The following is a 16,465-nucleotide window of genomic DNA, read 5'->3' on the forward strand; positions in this document are numbered from 1 at the left end:
GGCTACATTGTCCGTAGAAACCAGCAACAATGGTGAGTTCATATACTAGTACGTTATTCTTCTGCCTGCCCCGAAGCAACATGTCTTGTCCACCGTCCATTGGAAAAGGTGCCAGCAGCCACGCCTGGGCACGAATATACAAGGTGCACCGGGAAGGAGGGAGATTTGGGGAAGGGAAAGAAGACAGCTTGACTCCATTCTGAAAGTCAGGCCTGGGTACTCAGTAGTCTTCAGCCCAAACGACTAGGGATTGCTGTGCTGCGCTGGACCCAGGATTGGACACAGGAATACCATTCATCGGCATTCGCTCTTTGGAATGCTGCCAGCGAATATCAACAACATCCATTGGAATGTCGATCCAATTTTAGGTACCACCTCAACTTCTTCCAAGAACAACAAATGCCCTGCCCTGGTCAAGCAAGAACAATCCCCACGGCTTGCGCTCTCCTGACGCTGGACAACTATTTGCACTTCGCACCGGCAAGACCATCGACACGCCTCCTTCCTTGCAATGAAAGCCCCCGGCATATCGACGGGCGGTGGCACGCTTCGTCGCAAACCAAAGTTGTCTCGCGATCTGATAAGCCAGCAATTTGCTGTACCCTACGCCACCGACAATCCCAACTATTCCCAGCTCGAATGGAAACCGTGCGATACACGCTTCGTTCTCTGGTTCCACCTCACCACGAATCTCCAGTTCGAGAGCATCGCCATTGCTTTCAACTCCACATACCCGGATAGCACCATCCAAATGACAGGCGAGGATGTCTTGAGCATAGTCGAGGTGCTGCAAGAGCGATTTCCGCTCATTTGGGATCAATTGACGCCCAATGGACACTGGAACAAGCCGACGGAACGGGGATGGACGCCGTGTGATCATGGAATGTATTGTACCAAGATGGCAGCTTTGGAACGAAAGGCCTCCGTCAACAGGAATTTCAAGACCAGGACAAGATATGAGCGAGAACTTGCCGAGATGGCAACCACCTTATGGCAGGGCACCTGGCAGGAGCTACTGACGTGCCCCAGGGTGCATGACATGGGCTTCAAATCATCGGCTAGAATCAGCGCTGATTCGGGATCAACTAAACTGTCGGGCTCGAGCAAAGAAAATCACAGCGCCGCCGACTTCGATGCCAGCAACACGTTGGTGGCGAGGGTCGATTCGCAAGGGTTGCCCGTCCTTCCCCGGGGTCTTTCATCTGGACCGTCTTTGTCAGACAGCTCGGTCCCCGCCAAATCAAAGGCATCTTCATCGCCACATATTTGGATTGACTCATCGGCGCGAACCTCACGTTCACCAAGGAAGAAGTCGGCTCTTTCCTCCGGAAGTTCGCGTCCATCTGGTGACAAGGTGATGCCGTCCGTTGAGGAGGCAGATCCAGACCAAGTCTGGGTTGACACGTCCGTTCGAGGGTCACGGTCATCTGCTAGGAGTTCATCCGGGAGAAGATCGGCAATATCTGCTGCGAGATCACGCGCCTCTGCCGAGAAAGTGGCCCTGGCCACAGAAGAATCAGGCTCTGTTGGAGCATCAAGTTACCGTTCCGCCAAGTCACATCTGTCAGGCACAAGCACGCGAGCGCCGAGCAGAAGATCCCGTACATCATCCACAAGACCGCGTGCGGAGGACGCAGGCATTGATGAATCTGACCAACTGCCTCAGACCCGGTTTCAACAGCTGTTGATGTCCACGGGGGGGACAGGCAGCATTTGGTACATCCTTCAGAAGACAGTCGTCAACATCACCTGGGTGTCTGCATTGAATCCTATCTGGAGGCTCATCATGCATGATCTCGAAGACCCGGCCTCGGAGCCTCCAATCATCAGGCCAGCTCTACTATTCTTGTTTGTCTGCGCGTATTTGGGCGCGAATCTTCTCATAAAAAGGTCACTTGTGTTCATGCAGCAAATGATCTTTCGTTGGTGGGGTTTAGCGTTCAATCCGCCCGAAGCAGCCGATTTGTCACATACCAGATACATGACCCTTTGGATATCAGCACAGTGCCTGTCGATGGGCATTTTTTTCGCCTGTGGTCTGCTGGACCCTGTCCTGCAGCTGGTGCAGACATCTGCAGTTCATTTCGAGACGGGAAGGGATCTGTCCCGGGGATGAAAACACCCCAGTTCTATCGATCATCATTTCCACAGTCGAGGCACTTCATTATCCCCACCATCGAGATTTGCCTCTCACACTGCCTCCAGCTTCATATGCCGATTCTTCTTCCTCAAACTGCAGTCTTTCCACGACTTGCCGGGCACGGAAGCTCTTCACGAATTTCCATGCTTCTGTGTCGGCCAAGTTCCATGCCTCTGCCACACTGCGGATCTTGACCACAGCCGGGTCTTTGCTATTAATGGTCTCCCTAGCCTTGCGCAGAAGCTCCACCTCGACTGCCGCCTGCTCTTCTGAGGGTGGGTCCGGATCGGAGCTCTTCTTACGCTCGGCTGGAAGACCAGCAGGAGATTTGGCCCAACGCTCAGGTCCGGGTACCGGAGGCAGAGACTCGCCATGAGAGATCCCTGTCCTAGGAACCGGAAATCCAAAGTGCCAATCAAGGTTCTCAAGCCAGTCTTCAGGGAATGGCGAGACTTTCTCCTCGACCGGATGAGGGTCGTTGGTCGGCGACTTTGGTGGAGGCGGAGGTGGCCAAAAAGATGCAGGGAAGTGCTCGGTCGTGAACCATAGCGACCGGGTGCTACCATATTCTGACGCCACGGCGTCTTTCAATGCCACCACTCGACTAGGACCTCCTCGTGCATCGCCTAGGAGATCTCGGGTGACGGCGGTAATCCAAGGATCGCGTTCGGTGTGACGTCGTATATGGGCGACCGTAATCGAATCTGAGCGGTTGGCGAGCGTGATCATAGTGTAGGGATGGGGGACGACCCCGATGGTGAACAAGGAAGAAGTGTTGCGGAATGAAGGGGCAGTGTTGATCCTCAACTTGGTGCCGACACAGGGACTGCATCTGGGCCGGTTCGGCGGACAAGATGACTGTAGAATCGAGCTTGGACACTCGGCAAGAAGACGGGCCAGATCCTTTGCAGGTTTCACCAAGGAGAAGGTGTGGGCAGCGAGCGGTTGCAAGACGGCGATGCCGGTGCTGAAACTGTTCTGCCAGATGGTGTGCAGATGGGCGATTATCAGTTGATTGAGAGAAAGTCGACCCTTGAGAGGATCCTGGACGATTAGTTCTGCTAGGATGGGATATTTGGAGGTTATGGTCTGCGAATCGTAGTGTGCAATCGATGTTGGCTGTTCAACCTTGAAGCGTTCCGAATCTATAGCTTCGACCACCGTTGTGAAAGTGCTCAACTTGACGCTGTCCAGTGCCGACTTGATGGCGTCGTTAATCTGGATTTGCTCCCCTGCGAACAGACCCGACCCCAAGCCTTCAAATTTGATCAGATTTGGGTACTGCCCTCGCCGGAGATGGGCCAGCAGAAGATCATCGTATGCAGCCATGGGCAGACAGTACCAACTGGAGAGCAATCCTGTCCCCATGTGGGCCCATGCCAGCCATTGTCTAAAATCTTGTTCCAGAGCCGTGGGCATGCCTTTCTGTTGGAGAGTTTGGTACAATGGATGGCTCATGGCCTCTGCCTCGGTGAGGATGATCGGCCGGAAACCATGCGCCCACCAGGCCCGACGCCATGTCAACAGTAGTTCTTTGTCCACCTTCTTGGTATTCTCATCTCTTTTGATGGTTGTGTCGTAAAATGTGTACACAGGAGGCCGTTGGGCGAGGGGCGGAAGGACGACACGGTCCTCATCGAGCGTCACAGAGGATGAAAATGGATTCAGCCATTTCCAGTCGCTGTACCACGAGCTATCGCCGTGCGTGCTGTTCTTCTGCTCGGGGGGTTTGTGCACTGAGCTCTGGAATGAGAAGCGAAACCCCGGGACATTGAGCTTGGGGATTGACCCTCGAAGATTATCCGCATAGGCCAACTGATCACTGACGACGCCGGAGGCTGTCTGTGAAGTGGCGGAAAAGATGACGATGCCGACCAAGAAGACTGCGCCAACAAAGATATACCTGGAAAAGTGCCGAGGCGGCATGGTGATTGAACGAGAGACAGGCTGGAGCGATGAAAGACAAAGAGCAGACCCAAACGTGCGCCAAAGATGAATGTCTAGAAGAGGAGGAGTAACATGATGGACAAGTTGAACTTCATTACTGTCACTGTCTCCTGTGCAACGGAGTGTAACTCTCTATAGCGCAGGCGAGGAACGCAGCACGAATTCGCTTGTGTTTCGAGATTCCGCATTGCGTAACACTCTATGGAGCACTACTACTACTACATACTATCTCCGGCAGAACTACTATACTCTATAGGATGGATTGTGCTCTATCCCTTATACAGTTCCATCGTCCTAATCACTTCTGTTGTCTCTGCTTTCTCCTTTAGGAAGATGCTGCTCTCCCAGTGCAACGAGACTTTTCATGGCTGGCCGCACGCATCGTGCAGTGGACGTCGGATATTGAATGACTCGGTCTCAAAGAGTAAAATGCCAAGACCCTGACTCGTGTCTCCGGACCGACATTTTTCCGATATCGGCTTCGAAAAATAAAATTGTCTGGGGTTCAAAGTCCGGTGGATGGATGTTTGACTCATCTCGGTCCCTCGATCACTCTGATTGTATATGCGCCCTCAAGCAGACTGAAAGAGATTGCCCCCCATGGCGTCAGAAGCTGGAGGTAACGACCGCCTGGGCTGGTGGGTAGAGTATCTCAAGGACCAGACACTGTCCCCGTTGACCAGAGACTATCCCGAAGCTACATCAGAGAACGTAGCCAAAAGACCCATCGAGGCCGTTGAGGCACTGAGTGTCCCTAGCAGTACTTCAAAGGCTCTAAAGAAACTCGCAGACTTGGGGTCGCTCACAACTGTCTTACAGACTGTTCTTCTTGTCCTGGTGGGCCGACTGACAGGAGACGAGGACATCAGCATTGGAACCAACGCTCAGCAAGATGGACCAGCATTCGTCCTCAGGACGTCACTCACCGCCTCAGAACCCTTTGCGAAGTTGTTCACAAGGGTACGGGAGCTATCGTCCCAGGCTGAAGCCAACGCCGTTCCACTCGACACCGTTCAAGCGCATCTCAAGGCGCCGGCCCTGTTCCGGTTCGCTGCTTTCAATGGAAGCCCGGAGAATGCAAGCTTTCCGGGCAGTGTCGAGACTACTGATCTACAGTTGACCTATTCATACTCTACGTCTTACGACCTCCGATTAACCGCACGTTATAACCAGCGTCTCTTTTCGAGCGCGAGGATAGCGGGGATTCTGGCTCAGATCGCGCGATTTCTTGAGGATGTCGCAGCTGATGTCAATGCTGAGGTCGGACGGATCGTTTTCATGACTCCGGAGGAACAGAAGCTGATTCCCGATCCGACAAGCGATCTTGAATGGTCGAGCTTCCGTGGCGCCATCCATGACATCTTTTCCGCCAATGCCGAAGCCCACCCTGAGCGGACTTGCGTGGTGGAGACAAAGTCCGAGGATGGCCCAGAACGCAAGTTCACATATCAGCAGATCCATGAGTCTTCGAACATCTTGGCCCATCATTTGGTGCAGTCGGGGCTGGAGAGAGGGGATGTGGTGATGATCTACTCCTATCGTGGAGTGGACCTCGTGGTGGCCGTAATGGGCACGCTCAAGGCTGGTGGCACGTTTTCGGTGCTGGATCCTGCATACCCTCCTGATCGACAGAACGTTTATCTCGACGTCTCGAGGCCGCGAGCGTTGGTCGTGATTGAAAAGGCCACGCAAGATGCTGGCGAACTGTCCGAAAAGGTTCGCGAGTTCATCGGCGAAAACCTGCACCTGAAGACCGAGGTTCCTGCGCTGCGACTAGGAGACGATGGCACTCTTCAGGGAGGCGAAGTTGGAGGCAAGGATGTGTTTGAGTCTGTGCGAGGTCTGAAAGCCAAAAGTCCCGGCGTCGTGGTTGGGCCTGATTCAATACCCACTTTGTCTTTCACGTCGGGCTCAGAGGGGAAGCCGAAAGGGGTGCGAGGCCGACATTTTTCTTTGGCTTTCTACTTTGACTGGATGGCAAAGACTTTTAACCTGTCGGAAAAGGACAAGTTTACCATGCTCAGCGGCATTGCACATGACCCGATCCAGAGAGATATGTTCACCCCCTTGTTCTTGGGTGCTCAATTGCTGGTACCCTCCAAGAACGACATCCAGAATGAACGGCTGGCCGAATGGATGAAGGAACATGGCGCAACAGTGACTCACCTGACTCCTGCCATGGGTCAGATCCTGGTGGGAGGCGCAGTGGCGCGATTCGCGGGACTGCATCATGCCTTCTTCGTTGGCGATATTCTGATCAAACGAGACTGCAAGTCGTTGCAGAATTTGGCGCCCAACGTACGAATCGTCAACATGTACGGCACAACAGAGACGCAACGAGCTGTGAGTTACTACGAGATACCCAGTCGGAATGAACGAGAAGGGTACTTGGATGGAATGAAGGATGTGATTCCCGCCGGCCGCGGGATGTACAATGTCCAGATGCTGGTTGTGAACCGCCACGACCGGACCAAGCTCTGCGCAGTGGGCGAGATTGGTGAGATCTATGTCCGAGCATCGGGTCTAGCCGAAGGGTACCTGGGAACGCCGGAGCTTACGAAGAAGAAGTTCGTGGACAACTGGTTCACGGGTCACGAAAAGGGGCTTGAGATCGACCGTGCCAGGTTCGAAGCGAAATACAAGAATGAACCCTGGGCGAAGTACTACCTTGGACCCCGCGACCGACTCTATCGCAGTGGCGACTTGGGCCGGTATACTCCCACCGGAGATGTCGAGTGCTCTGGTCGAGCCGACGATCAAGTCAAGATCCGGGGCTTTCGAATTGAGCTCGGGGAAATCGACACGCATCTGTCACAACATCCTCTAGTGCGGGAGAATGTCACGCTCGTACGACGAGACAAGTTTGAGGAACAGACGCTGGTCAGCTATGTCGTGCCACAGTTGAAGGCATGGACACAGTTCCTTTCGGAGAAAGGTCTGCAGGACGAACAAGACGACGGATCTCTGGTGGGCAGATTTGAACGGTTCCGGCTCCTCCAGCAGGAAGTGCAGGAATACCTCCGCACCAAGCTTCCAGCCTACGCCGTGCCGGCGATCATCGTGCCCATGAGAGCGATGCCGCTGAACCCGAACGGCAAGATCGACAAACCCAAACTCCCCTTCCCGGACACGACTTTGCTGTCAGCCAGCAGACGGCGCAAATCATCGATGGCGCACCAACTCACAGAGACCGAACTGGCCCTCGCTCACATCTGGGCCAAACTGGTGCCAGGACTGCCCCCGCGATCGATCAAGCCGAGCGAGTCGTTCTTCAACATCGGCGGTGAAAGCATGAAGGCGCAACAGCTCGCATACCAAGTCCGACGAACGCTGGGGGTCGATCTACCCATCAGCAAGATCTACAACCGACCGACGTTGAAAGAGATGGCGGCCATCATCGACCACATGCACGCGGCCAACTCTCTAGAAGGCGGCAACGAGGACGAGAAGCCCGACGGCGTCACAAACGGAGTCAAATCGGAAGACGACTACGGCGCCGATGCGATACGGATGGCCGAGCAACTCCCTGCATCATTCCCCAGCGCGTCAGCAGAGATTCCTTCCTCGCCGGTCGTGTTCCTGACCGGGGCTACGGGATTCTTGGGCTCCTACATCCTGAAGGACCTCCTGGATCGTCAATCGCCGCAGATCTCCAAAGTGATTGTCCTCGTGCGGGCAAAGGACGACGAAACCGCCATGTCTCGCGTCAAAGTGACATGTCAAGCATACGGAGTATGGGCGGATTCATGGGCTTCACGCATCCAAGGCGTGGCAGGCAGTCTAGGTCCGGCCAGATTTGGCTTATCCGAGACAGCGTGGAACACACTCATCGACGAGGTCGACGTGGTGATCCACAACGGCGCGCAAGTGCACTGGATCAACACGTACGAGATGCTCAAGCCGGCGAACGTGCTAGGGACGATTGAAGCCCTGAAGATCTGTGCAGCAAGAAATAGCCGCAACAAGTCCAAACTATTTGCGTTTGTGTCGTCCACCAGCGTCCTCGACCACGACCACTACGTGTTCGAGTCGGAACGCATCATCGCCGCCGGCGGCGAAGGCATCAGCGAAGACGACGACCTCCAGGCCAGCCGCCACGGCCTGGGCACGGGCTACGGCCAGAGCAAATGGGTGGCCGAGTATCTGACGCGCGAAGCCGGCCGGCGCGGGCTGCGCGGCTGCATCGTGCGCCCGGGCTACGTGCTTGGCTCGTCGCAGACGGGCGTCACCAACACGGACGACTTCCTGATCCGCATGCTCAAGGGCTGTGTGCAGCTCGGCACGCGTCCGAACATCAACAACACCGTCAACATGGTGCCGGTCGACCACGTCGCCCGCACCGTCGCCGCCTGTGCCTTCCATCCGCCCTCGCCCCACGGCGTCGCCGTCGCCCACGTCACCGGCCACCCGCGCCTGCGCTTCAACCAGTACCTCGCCGCCCTGCAGACCTATGGCTACAAGGCCGATCTGGTCGACTATGTGCCGTGGGCGTCGTCGCTGGAACACTATGTCAGCTCGCAGCAGGATTTCGCGCTGATGCCGCTGTTCACGTTCGTCGCCAATGATTTGCCCTCCAACACCCGTGCGCCGGAACTCGATGACCGCAATGCCGAGAAGGCTCTGTACGAAGACAGCGAGTGGACCAAAGTCGATGTCAGCGAGGGCAGCGGCGTCACCAAGAACACCGTCGGCCTCTACTTGGCGTATTTGGTGGAAATTGGGTTTCTGCCGCCGCCGAATGCGGTCGCGCAGGATGGCGCGGTCAAGAGACTTCCTCGCGTCTCCATTAGCGAGGAGCAGCGCAAGGCTTTGGCCAGCGTCGGTGGGCGAGGTGGCTTGAGTTGAGTTGAGCGAGACTGAGCGAAACTGACCTGAACGGAACCTGGTCAGATCAAGGGGGATGGTTGAGCGTGGCAGCGCATGTGTGATAGGCTGGAGAGGAGAACTGAGCATTTGGGAGTTTCGCTTTGGTTGGTCATTGTCGTGAATCAATGCAAATTATGTCAAAAGTTGTGGTGCTAGAATTGATCACAGAATTAGATTGCTGCCAGAGTCAAGCTTGAAATAGACTCAAGGATTGGGGAGTGCAAGCCACGAAGATATACTGTATTGCATGCTGATCGGTCTCTTGCGAGCTCTAGGACCTGAAGATTTCCTGAATTTCCTGAAAATGTACTATGCGAAGTACTTTAGAGCTGGAAGAACTAGTTGCTTTACGTGCTGAGGGCCTTGACGCCGCTGTCCTCGTGCTCGTGGAGATAACTGCAAATAGCCAGCTCATGCCGCTCAACAAGACATGTCGAGTCACCTGGCTGTCTACGATAAATCTTCTGAAATATGATCGTGATACCGAGAAGCATGATATAGGAGATTTATTTCGATATAACTCATGGTGAGAGAGCATCAGACACAAGTCTCATCGAGGTATCGACCCAATCCGACCTGCTTTGGAGACAGTATATATCACGGTCCCAATCCAGCGTCATCCAAAAGCGTACTGGAACCTTGGCTCGGCCAATCCATATCCGCATTGTATCAAAGGAGGAATTGATCAACCGCTGGTAGCCGCCTTCGTCTCCTCACGGTATTTCTTCGTTCCCAGAGTCGACACATCGTAGCCATTCTGGACCAGATAAGCTCTGAACCTCTCGTCTTCATCGGTGATAGTATCTTGACCGATTTCCGGGAGACAAAACAGAGCAATGAGGCCGCTGAAAATGCACAGGGCGCTGGAGACGTAGAAGGGATACTGGCCCTGCTTGATGACGTCGTCGCCGGCAGCCTTGATGATATCGGGAAAGATGTAGTTCCCGACAAAGGCGCCAATCTTTCCACAAGCGGCGGCGATGCCGTAGTACATGCCTCGCACCGAAGTGGCCGACGTCTTGGAGGCGACCAGCCCGATGTTGTCGCCAGGACCGACTTCACCTAGGGCGAGGAAGATGCCGTAGATGACGACAAAGCCGCCGACCTGGGATGGTTGGTCCAGATGCTTGTAGATGCCGGTCATGATGAAGCCGATGATGCCCTGCAACGTGACGCCGAGGATGAGGCAGCGTTTGGGACCGATCCAATCCGACAGAAACGCTCCCGCCACGGCCCCGGGGACATAGAACAGATTGATGACCGTGTTCCAGCCGAAGGTCTTCCACAGCGGAGCGTCGGCTGGAAGCAGGAAGGCCAGCCACGACGAGGAGTAGATACTGAACGAGTATGCGGAAAAGTCGTAGATAAACCAGATCAATGATACGACGACCAGGCGCCACCAGTAAAACTTGAGGATGAGCCAATACGGGTAGTGGTTCATCTTGTTCCGGTTGTACTCTTCGGGTTCTTGTAGCTTGAATCGCAGGTACAAGAGAGACAGCGGCGGAATCACGCCCAATCCCAAGGCCACCCGCCACGCGGCTCTCATGTGGTGTTCGGTGAAAATCAACATGAGGATCATCGGGACGAAAGAGGCGACAACGAAGCCCACGTCGATGGATAGATTCGTGAAGCAGATGAACCAGCGGTTTCGGTGGCCTCGTTTCAGCTCTCCTGTGGCTTCGGCGCAGGCTACAGAGCCCGCGGGATATTCGCCGCCAATTCCTATGCCGAGCAGAAACCGGTAGGCAGTCAGGGCAGCGAAAAGCCCCTGGATGCTCCCTCCGGCTCCGTATGATCCGGCTCCGAGAGCGGCGAAGATGATCAAAATGAACGTGGAGATGAGGAGCGAATGCCGCCGTGACCAGTGATCTGACAGGTATCCAAAGACCAGTTGTCCCAGTACAGTACCGGCAAAGGCGATGGAGGAGACATTGCTTTGAGCGTCCGACTTGGCGTATTCATCCTTGTAGATGGTTTTGAGCATTGTGTTGACCGACCCAATAACCTGCATGGCGGAGATGAGTCAGTGATCTGTACAGTGAGCAGGCACGGGAGTCAACATACGCTATTCAGATATCCATCTGAGAACAACCCGGCGCCACAAGCAATGGTAGGCCAGCTTCGTTCCCATCTTGTCTTTGGGACGGCATCTAGGGGAGCCACGTGGACTGATAGACCACGGTCGTCCGTAGCCTGACTCTCGGTGATGATCTTTTCGTTGTCCATCGCGATGGTACGATACAGTCAGGCGATCTAAGATCTGTTTTTCTGGAACAAGATTGGAATAAATGGGTGGGAGGCTGTCTAGATATAGGGTCCATCAGACGGCGCCCCCCCCCCCCCCCCCCCCCCCCCCCCCCCCCCCCCCCCCCCCCCCCCCCGGGAGGCACCGAATGCACAAGGATCGGTAGAAGATCGAAAGGCTGAACGAGATAGGGCGAGCTAACAGAACCGTTTCGAGGGGTGCAGTGGGTCTCAATTGGGGCCACGACGCTTGATAGAGGCGACTGAGTAGCCAGTACTTCGAGAACGTGGGTTCACCCTGGTGGTCTTCTCTTCCAGAACATGCAGTACTCTGTAGCCGTTGATTGGGGTATCGACACCCTCTTGGTGTTGATCGCGGTTTGATTGTCCCCATTCTTGACGCACAATCGACGACTCGGCACTGCCATTGATATCCGGAGAGACCGATTGCAAGACTTGTTGTCTGGCGATTTGCAGCTAGTTCTTCTGAGTGGGTACAGAGAATGAGATGGGGAAACGCGTCGAGTGTTTGATTGTAACGTCGTGCTTCCACGTCCGTATCATGATCGAGGCAGTTCTGAGGTCCCTAGTCGCCAACATCGCCAGGATCGACCCCCTCAAATTGATAAGTCAAGGTGGTGGTTGCATTGCTAGCCAGTCAGCGTCAGCAGCTAACACGATAACGAAGGTACTATAACTACTGTGAAAAAACGAAAAGCCCGGCAGCGTGGCATCTTGCCCATTCGTTGCTTGTCATCCATAAAGCAAAGGGCGCAGGGAGGAAACTCGCTGTTCTTGTTCCCCCTGCCGATGGTTATTACTTTAGAGTTTTATAGATTTCATGCTTGAAATCCTTATTTTTATGCTTGTCTACTCTAAATCTGGCTTTAATTCTCAGGTGAAGAAAGTGAGGCAAACTTTTACTTCGAGGCAGGCGCTATCCAGATCCACAGCGGCGCAAAGCTTGGTACTCGCCTTATCTGTCATTGGCTTTCCGCTTGTCTGCGCAATGACGTCGCCACCCCAGTGCCAGTGTGACCCTTTGATAACGGCTGGCACCTTACTGCGTACTATACCAACTGTGTATAAACCACCAGCCCTGTGGAACGAGTTAACCGAGAACTTCGGAATTAATGCCGTATCTTGGTATACAAATCCACATGAACATTGAGGCTACTAGCCCAGATGCAGCGAGTAAATGATTGCCCAACATATACCTACTGTGACGAACACATCTTTCTCTTCTCTGTCGACCGAGTTCACAACTTGGCTTTCGCAGGCTTTGGCGCATCTTCTTGCTTCGCCTTTTCCTTCAATACCCGTCGCAGAATCTTGCCCGCTGCACTCTTGGGAATCTCGTCGATGAAACGCACTCCTCCTCTCAGCCTCTTATGGTTGGCCACTTTCCCTGCGAACCAAGTTACGATCTCTTCTGCGTCTTGCTTGGTGGTCTTTCCCTCCGCAGCCACGACATAGGCTCGAGGCACCTCTGTATGTTGTTGTTCATCATTGACTCCAATCACGGCCACGTCATTGATCCCCGGATGATCCATCAGCTTGCCCTCAAGCTCAGCGGGAGCCACTTGGAAGCCTTTGTATTTGATCAGCTCCTTGACTCGATCGGTGATGTAAAAGTTGTGGTCTTGATCCTGGTAGCCCACATCACCCGTCTTGAAATATCCGTCTGGGGTCATGGCGTCTTTGGTCGCCATTTCGTTCTTCCAGTATCCCTTGAAGATGTTCGGACCAGACAGATACAGTTCGCCCGTTTCGCCAGGCCCGACTTCTTGGCCGTCTGGGGAGATATACTTCGCCGTCATGTTAGGAAACATCTTGCCCACACTGCCAACCGAAGAATACCATTCGTCCCATGGCTTGAATCGAGATCAGTCATGTCCAGGCCTAGAATTCCGTCACTGTGCTTACCTGGGTATGTGTCATGGGACTGGTCTCGCTCAAACCGTACGCTTGGTTGATCTTGATGTCCAATCGCTTATGCAGCGCATCAACAAGTTCCCGGGTCAAAGGTGCCGCTCCACTCGTAATCATCCGGATGCTGCTGAGGTCATATCTGTCCACCACTTTGTCACGAGCCAACCGCACGATGACGGGTGGTGCCACGTAGATAAAGGTGATTTTGTGCTCTTCGATGGCTCTCAAAAATACCTCCAGGTTGAAGGCTGGCATAACCACCAACTCGATGCCCCTGTGTAGTGGTTGATGGACGAGACCGGTGAGCCCGTATATGTGGAAAAAAGGCAACACTCCCAGGATTTTATCTCGTCCACTCGAATACCATTTCCCGACGGCTCCTTTGACCATGAGAACATCGGCAACGATATTGCGATGACTCAACATTACCCCTTTCGGGAGCCCGGTTGTCCCTGAACTGTACACGAGGAATGCGAGATCTTTGTCGGAATCCATTTTCCGTCCAAGGTAACGGCTCGACCCGCTTGTCTTGCGGATACTAGTCCAGTGCTTGATTCCATGGGAGGCGTCTCGTCCGTTGCCTAACAAGATTACACGATCCTGCGGGATGTTGGATTGTTTTGCTGCCTTCAAGGCTGTCGCCAGGAAGTCCGTCGTGGTGACGATGGCCTTGGAACCGGAATTGGTTAGCTGGAAGGATAATTCCTCGGCCGAATATGCTGGGTTTGCTGGGGACACGATGCCGCCCGCATAAAACACGCCGTAGACAATGGCGGCGAAATCGACATCATTCGGTGCAAAGATGTTGAGGACATCCCCCTTTTGCCAGTCCCATAGATTCCGAAGTCCTCCCCCAAATGCCGTTGCAGCTTCCCTGACGTCCTTCCACGTATATTGACGTGTAGCATCAACGGAGCGGTATATCACTGGACTCCGATATTAGCCAGCCATCAAAGAATCCCGCTGGTGTCCTTCAATTTACCTTGGGAGTCAGAGAAATCTCGAGGCTGCTCAAACATGAGCCCCCAAAGGTCGACATTAGGAATATGAATGTCGGCAAAGGAGGATCTTGTAGGCATGGTGAGTTTGGTTTCCGTCCACCTAATCTCGGCCACTGCTGCAATTCTCAGGGAACAACAGAACAGGAAAAGCGGAGTATGGGGAAGGGGGTGTCTGGGACAAGGGTGTAAAACAGTCCAGCTTGTAAGGCATCCAAGAGCGACACCACTGGCGCCCAAGGTATGTACTTGCAAGATATGGCCACCTACTTCTGAGAACGAAAGGAATCATCCCGATGGAGCTGTACTGTTGCCTACGCCCAAGACCCCGAGAGTCCCATCCTACAGCTGGGAATATGGCGAGATGGCTTCCATGGCATCATCCCCGCACGAGACCGCGGAGGTGCGGGAACCAAACGGCAGAGGCTCATTGTGGTTGACCGGCAAGGAGAATTGCCGTACTCTGTATACTAGTACGAGGTACCTTACATTTGAGACAGCACCCACAAGGCTGCGTCGACCGCTTGTTCAGGCTGATTTGGTGCAAACGCTCGCTGTCCTCTCGAGGTCCGCCGGTCCAGCCTTCTCGAGACAAAGATTGGAGTCTGCCAGGTCTGCGCGTGATTCGGGTTGTTGAACTCAGAGAGTCACGATACGTTTACCGTCGGGAGAAAGGCCGCATGCTGAGTGGACCACCCAACTACGCTCTTTGGAGAGCATAATTCAGAGGTCGCGATGAAGCCTGCTTTGTTGTATGGCTTGATGGTAGATATATCAATGGCAGTAAAATGACTACGTACTGGGATTTGTATGTATGTGTGGCTGATGCACTGCAAGGAACTACGGGATCACGTGGGGTCACGTGGAATGGGCCACGAAGCTGACGCGAGACGTCAGACCGGAACAAACCGCTACACACCAATAATGAAGAGGTACCGAGGTTAACAACCACATGTCGGTGAAAGGGAGAAATCCGGAGAAGAGAAGGAGAAGCCTCAAGGGAGCCCGCGCTCTTCAAAGTTTGGCTTGATCTCCCCCAATATCAATCCGTCTCGCGTGTCACTAGGTATTCTCATCGTCACCTCAATTCATATCATCTCCTTTTCCCTCCTCCTAGCCTACATCCGGTTTTCGCGTCGCCTCGCTCTCTTCCGATCTGATTCCGTTTGCGGGTCCCGAATCTTACGTGTTGCAGCCATGGTCGCGGACGCCCTAGTCTATCACCCGGCGGTGACCCATTACCTCCGATATGTCGCGACTACAGGTAAGCACATCGCGTTCACGTCGACCTGCTTGGACTGACCCAGTGTTGTTGTCTAGTCGGCCGCGACAAGGTTCTGCGTACCATCCAGTACTTCAGTCGATTCTATGCCTGGTATCTCTATCGGACCAACAACCCGACCAGTACTATTCTGCCATGGGTGGCCCTCAAGAACCAATTTGGTCTGACGAGGAAGATCCTGCGCATTGGCAAATTCGTCGAACATATCCGCGCGGCGTCAGAGATCTATGATGCAGCAGTCAAAGCAGGCAATGGGGACAAGATTACACAATACCTTCAGATTCTCCGCCAGATTGGCTATGCCGGCTATTTGCTGTTCGATACGATGACAGTGTTGGACGCAATGGGCGTCAAGAAGGATCCCAGCGCAAAGAAACTTCAAGCGAATGCCTATCGTTTCTGGTTCACGGGTTTGATGGCCAGCGCCCTCGCAGGAATCTACAACACCTATAAGTTGAGGCAAAGAGCAAAGATTGTGGACGAGAAAGACGCAGAAGCGAAGGTAGAGAAGGTCAAGATTGCAAGGTACGTTCTGCGTCGAGATGAGCCGTCCGCAAGACAGAAACATACTGACTGTTGAAATCAGACAACAACGAGCAGTCAATATCCAACTGGTGTCCGACCTTTGCGATATCACAGTGCCCAGCTCGGCTTTGGGGTACGCCAATTTTGACGATGGCATCGTTGGGTTGGCTGGCACAACCAGTAGCTTGCTTGGGGTGTATAGTGCATGGCAGAAGACTGCTTGATCTCGATTCCCTGGGAAGGAGACATTTCTCTATACATCGCGTCGTATATCCCCGTCAATTACATTTCGCAGTTCCTGGGACCCCGGACGAATGGATCCTGACTGGTCGATCGTGCCACCACAGACTACTGTATGTCCAGGCGATGGCCATGCTCAAGCTGTTTGAGGAGGTGGTATCCGCTGTGACCATGATTTATTGGGGAATACTCCGTCATCATTGGCATTTAACAGAACACCTTGCTGGCTACCTATAGTAGTTGACTGCTTTGTACGAGCCATCTGCTCTTGTTTGAATCCCGACCAAC

At 53.9% G+C, this 16,465-nt stretch overlaps 6 protein-coding genes across 6 annotated transcripts; 3 read left to right on the top strand and 3 right to left on the bottom strand.

Moving 5' to 3' along the window:
• Positions 1–511: 511 nt before the first annotated feature.
• A1O1_00418 (uncharacterized protein) lies at positions 512–2,116 on the top strand (the record flags this gene model as incomplete). The annotated part of the gene is made up of 1 exon (XM_007721337.1): positions 512–2,116. The coding sequence occupies one exon, from the start codon at positions 512–514 to the stop codon at positions 2,114–2,116; it is 1,605 nt and encodes a 534-aa protein (XP_007719527.1).
• Positions 2,117–2,164: 48 nt separating this feature from the next.
• A1O1_00419 (uncharacterized protein) lies at positions 2,165–4,066 on the bottom strand (the record flags this gene model as incomplete). Its single annotated transcript, XM_007721338.1, has 1 exon — positions 2,165–4,066. The coding sequence occupies one exon, from the start codon at positions 4,064–4,066 to the stop codon at positions 2,165–2,167; it is 1,902 nt and encodes a 633-aa protein (XP_007719528.1).
• Positions 4,067–4,687: 621 nt separating this feature from the next.
• A1O1_00420 (L-aminoadipate-semialdehyde dehydrogenase large subunit) lies at positions 4,688–8,932 on the top strand (the record flags this gene model as incomplete). Its single annotated transcript, XM_007721339.1, has 1 exon — positions 4,688–8,932. The coding sequence occupies one exon, from the start codon at positions 4,688–4,690 to the stop codon at positions 8,930–8,932; it is 4,245 nt and encodes a 1,414-aa protein (XP_007719529.1).
• Positions 8,933–9,638: 706 nt separating this feature from the next.
• On the bottom strand, positions 9,639–11,182 carry A1O1_00421 (uncharacterized protein; the record flags this gene model as incomplete). Its single annotated transcript, XM_007721340.1, has 2 exons — positions 9,639–10,961; positions 11,021–11,182. 2 exons carry the CDS (start codon positions 11,180–11,182, stop codon positions 9,639–9,641), a joined length of 1,485 nt encoding a protein of 494 aa, XP_007719530.1.
• Positions 11,183–12,459: 1,277 nt separating this feature from the next.
• On the bottom strand, positions 12,460–14,211 carry A1O1_00422 (uncharacterized protein; the record flags this gene model as incomplete). Its single annotated transcript, XM_007721341.1, has 3 exons — positions 12,460–13,074; positions 13,127–14,058; positions 14,115–14,211. The coding sequence occupies 3 exons, from the start codon at positions 14,209–14,211 to the stop codon at positions 12,460–12,462; spliced, it is 1,644 nt and encodes a 547-aa protein (XP_007719531.1).
• A 1,116-nt stretch (positions 14,212–15,327) lies between these two features.
• Positions 15,328–16,161, top strand: A1O1_00423 (uncharacterized protein; the record flags this gene model as incomplete). Its single annotated transcript, XM_007721342.1, has 3 exons — positions 15,328–15,394; positions 15,451–15,937; positions 15,999–16,161. The coding sequence occupies 3 exons, from the start codon at positions 15,328–15,330 to the stop codon at positions 16,159–16,161; spliced, it is 717 nt and encodes a 238-aa protein (XP_007719532.1).
• Positions 16,162–16,465: the final 304 nt, after the last annotated feature.

This window comes from Capronia coronata (genome assembly GCF_000585585.1).
Source record: "Capronia coronata CBS 617.96 chromosome Unknown acBCG-supercont1.1, whole genome shotgun sequence".
NCBI classification, from domain to species: Eukaryota; Fungi; Ascomycota; class Eurotiomycetes; order Chaetothyriales; family Herpotrichiellaceae; genus Capronia; species Capronia coronata.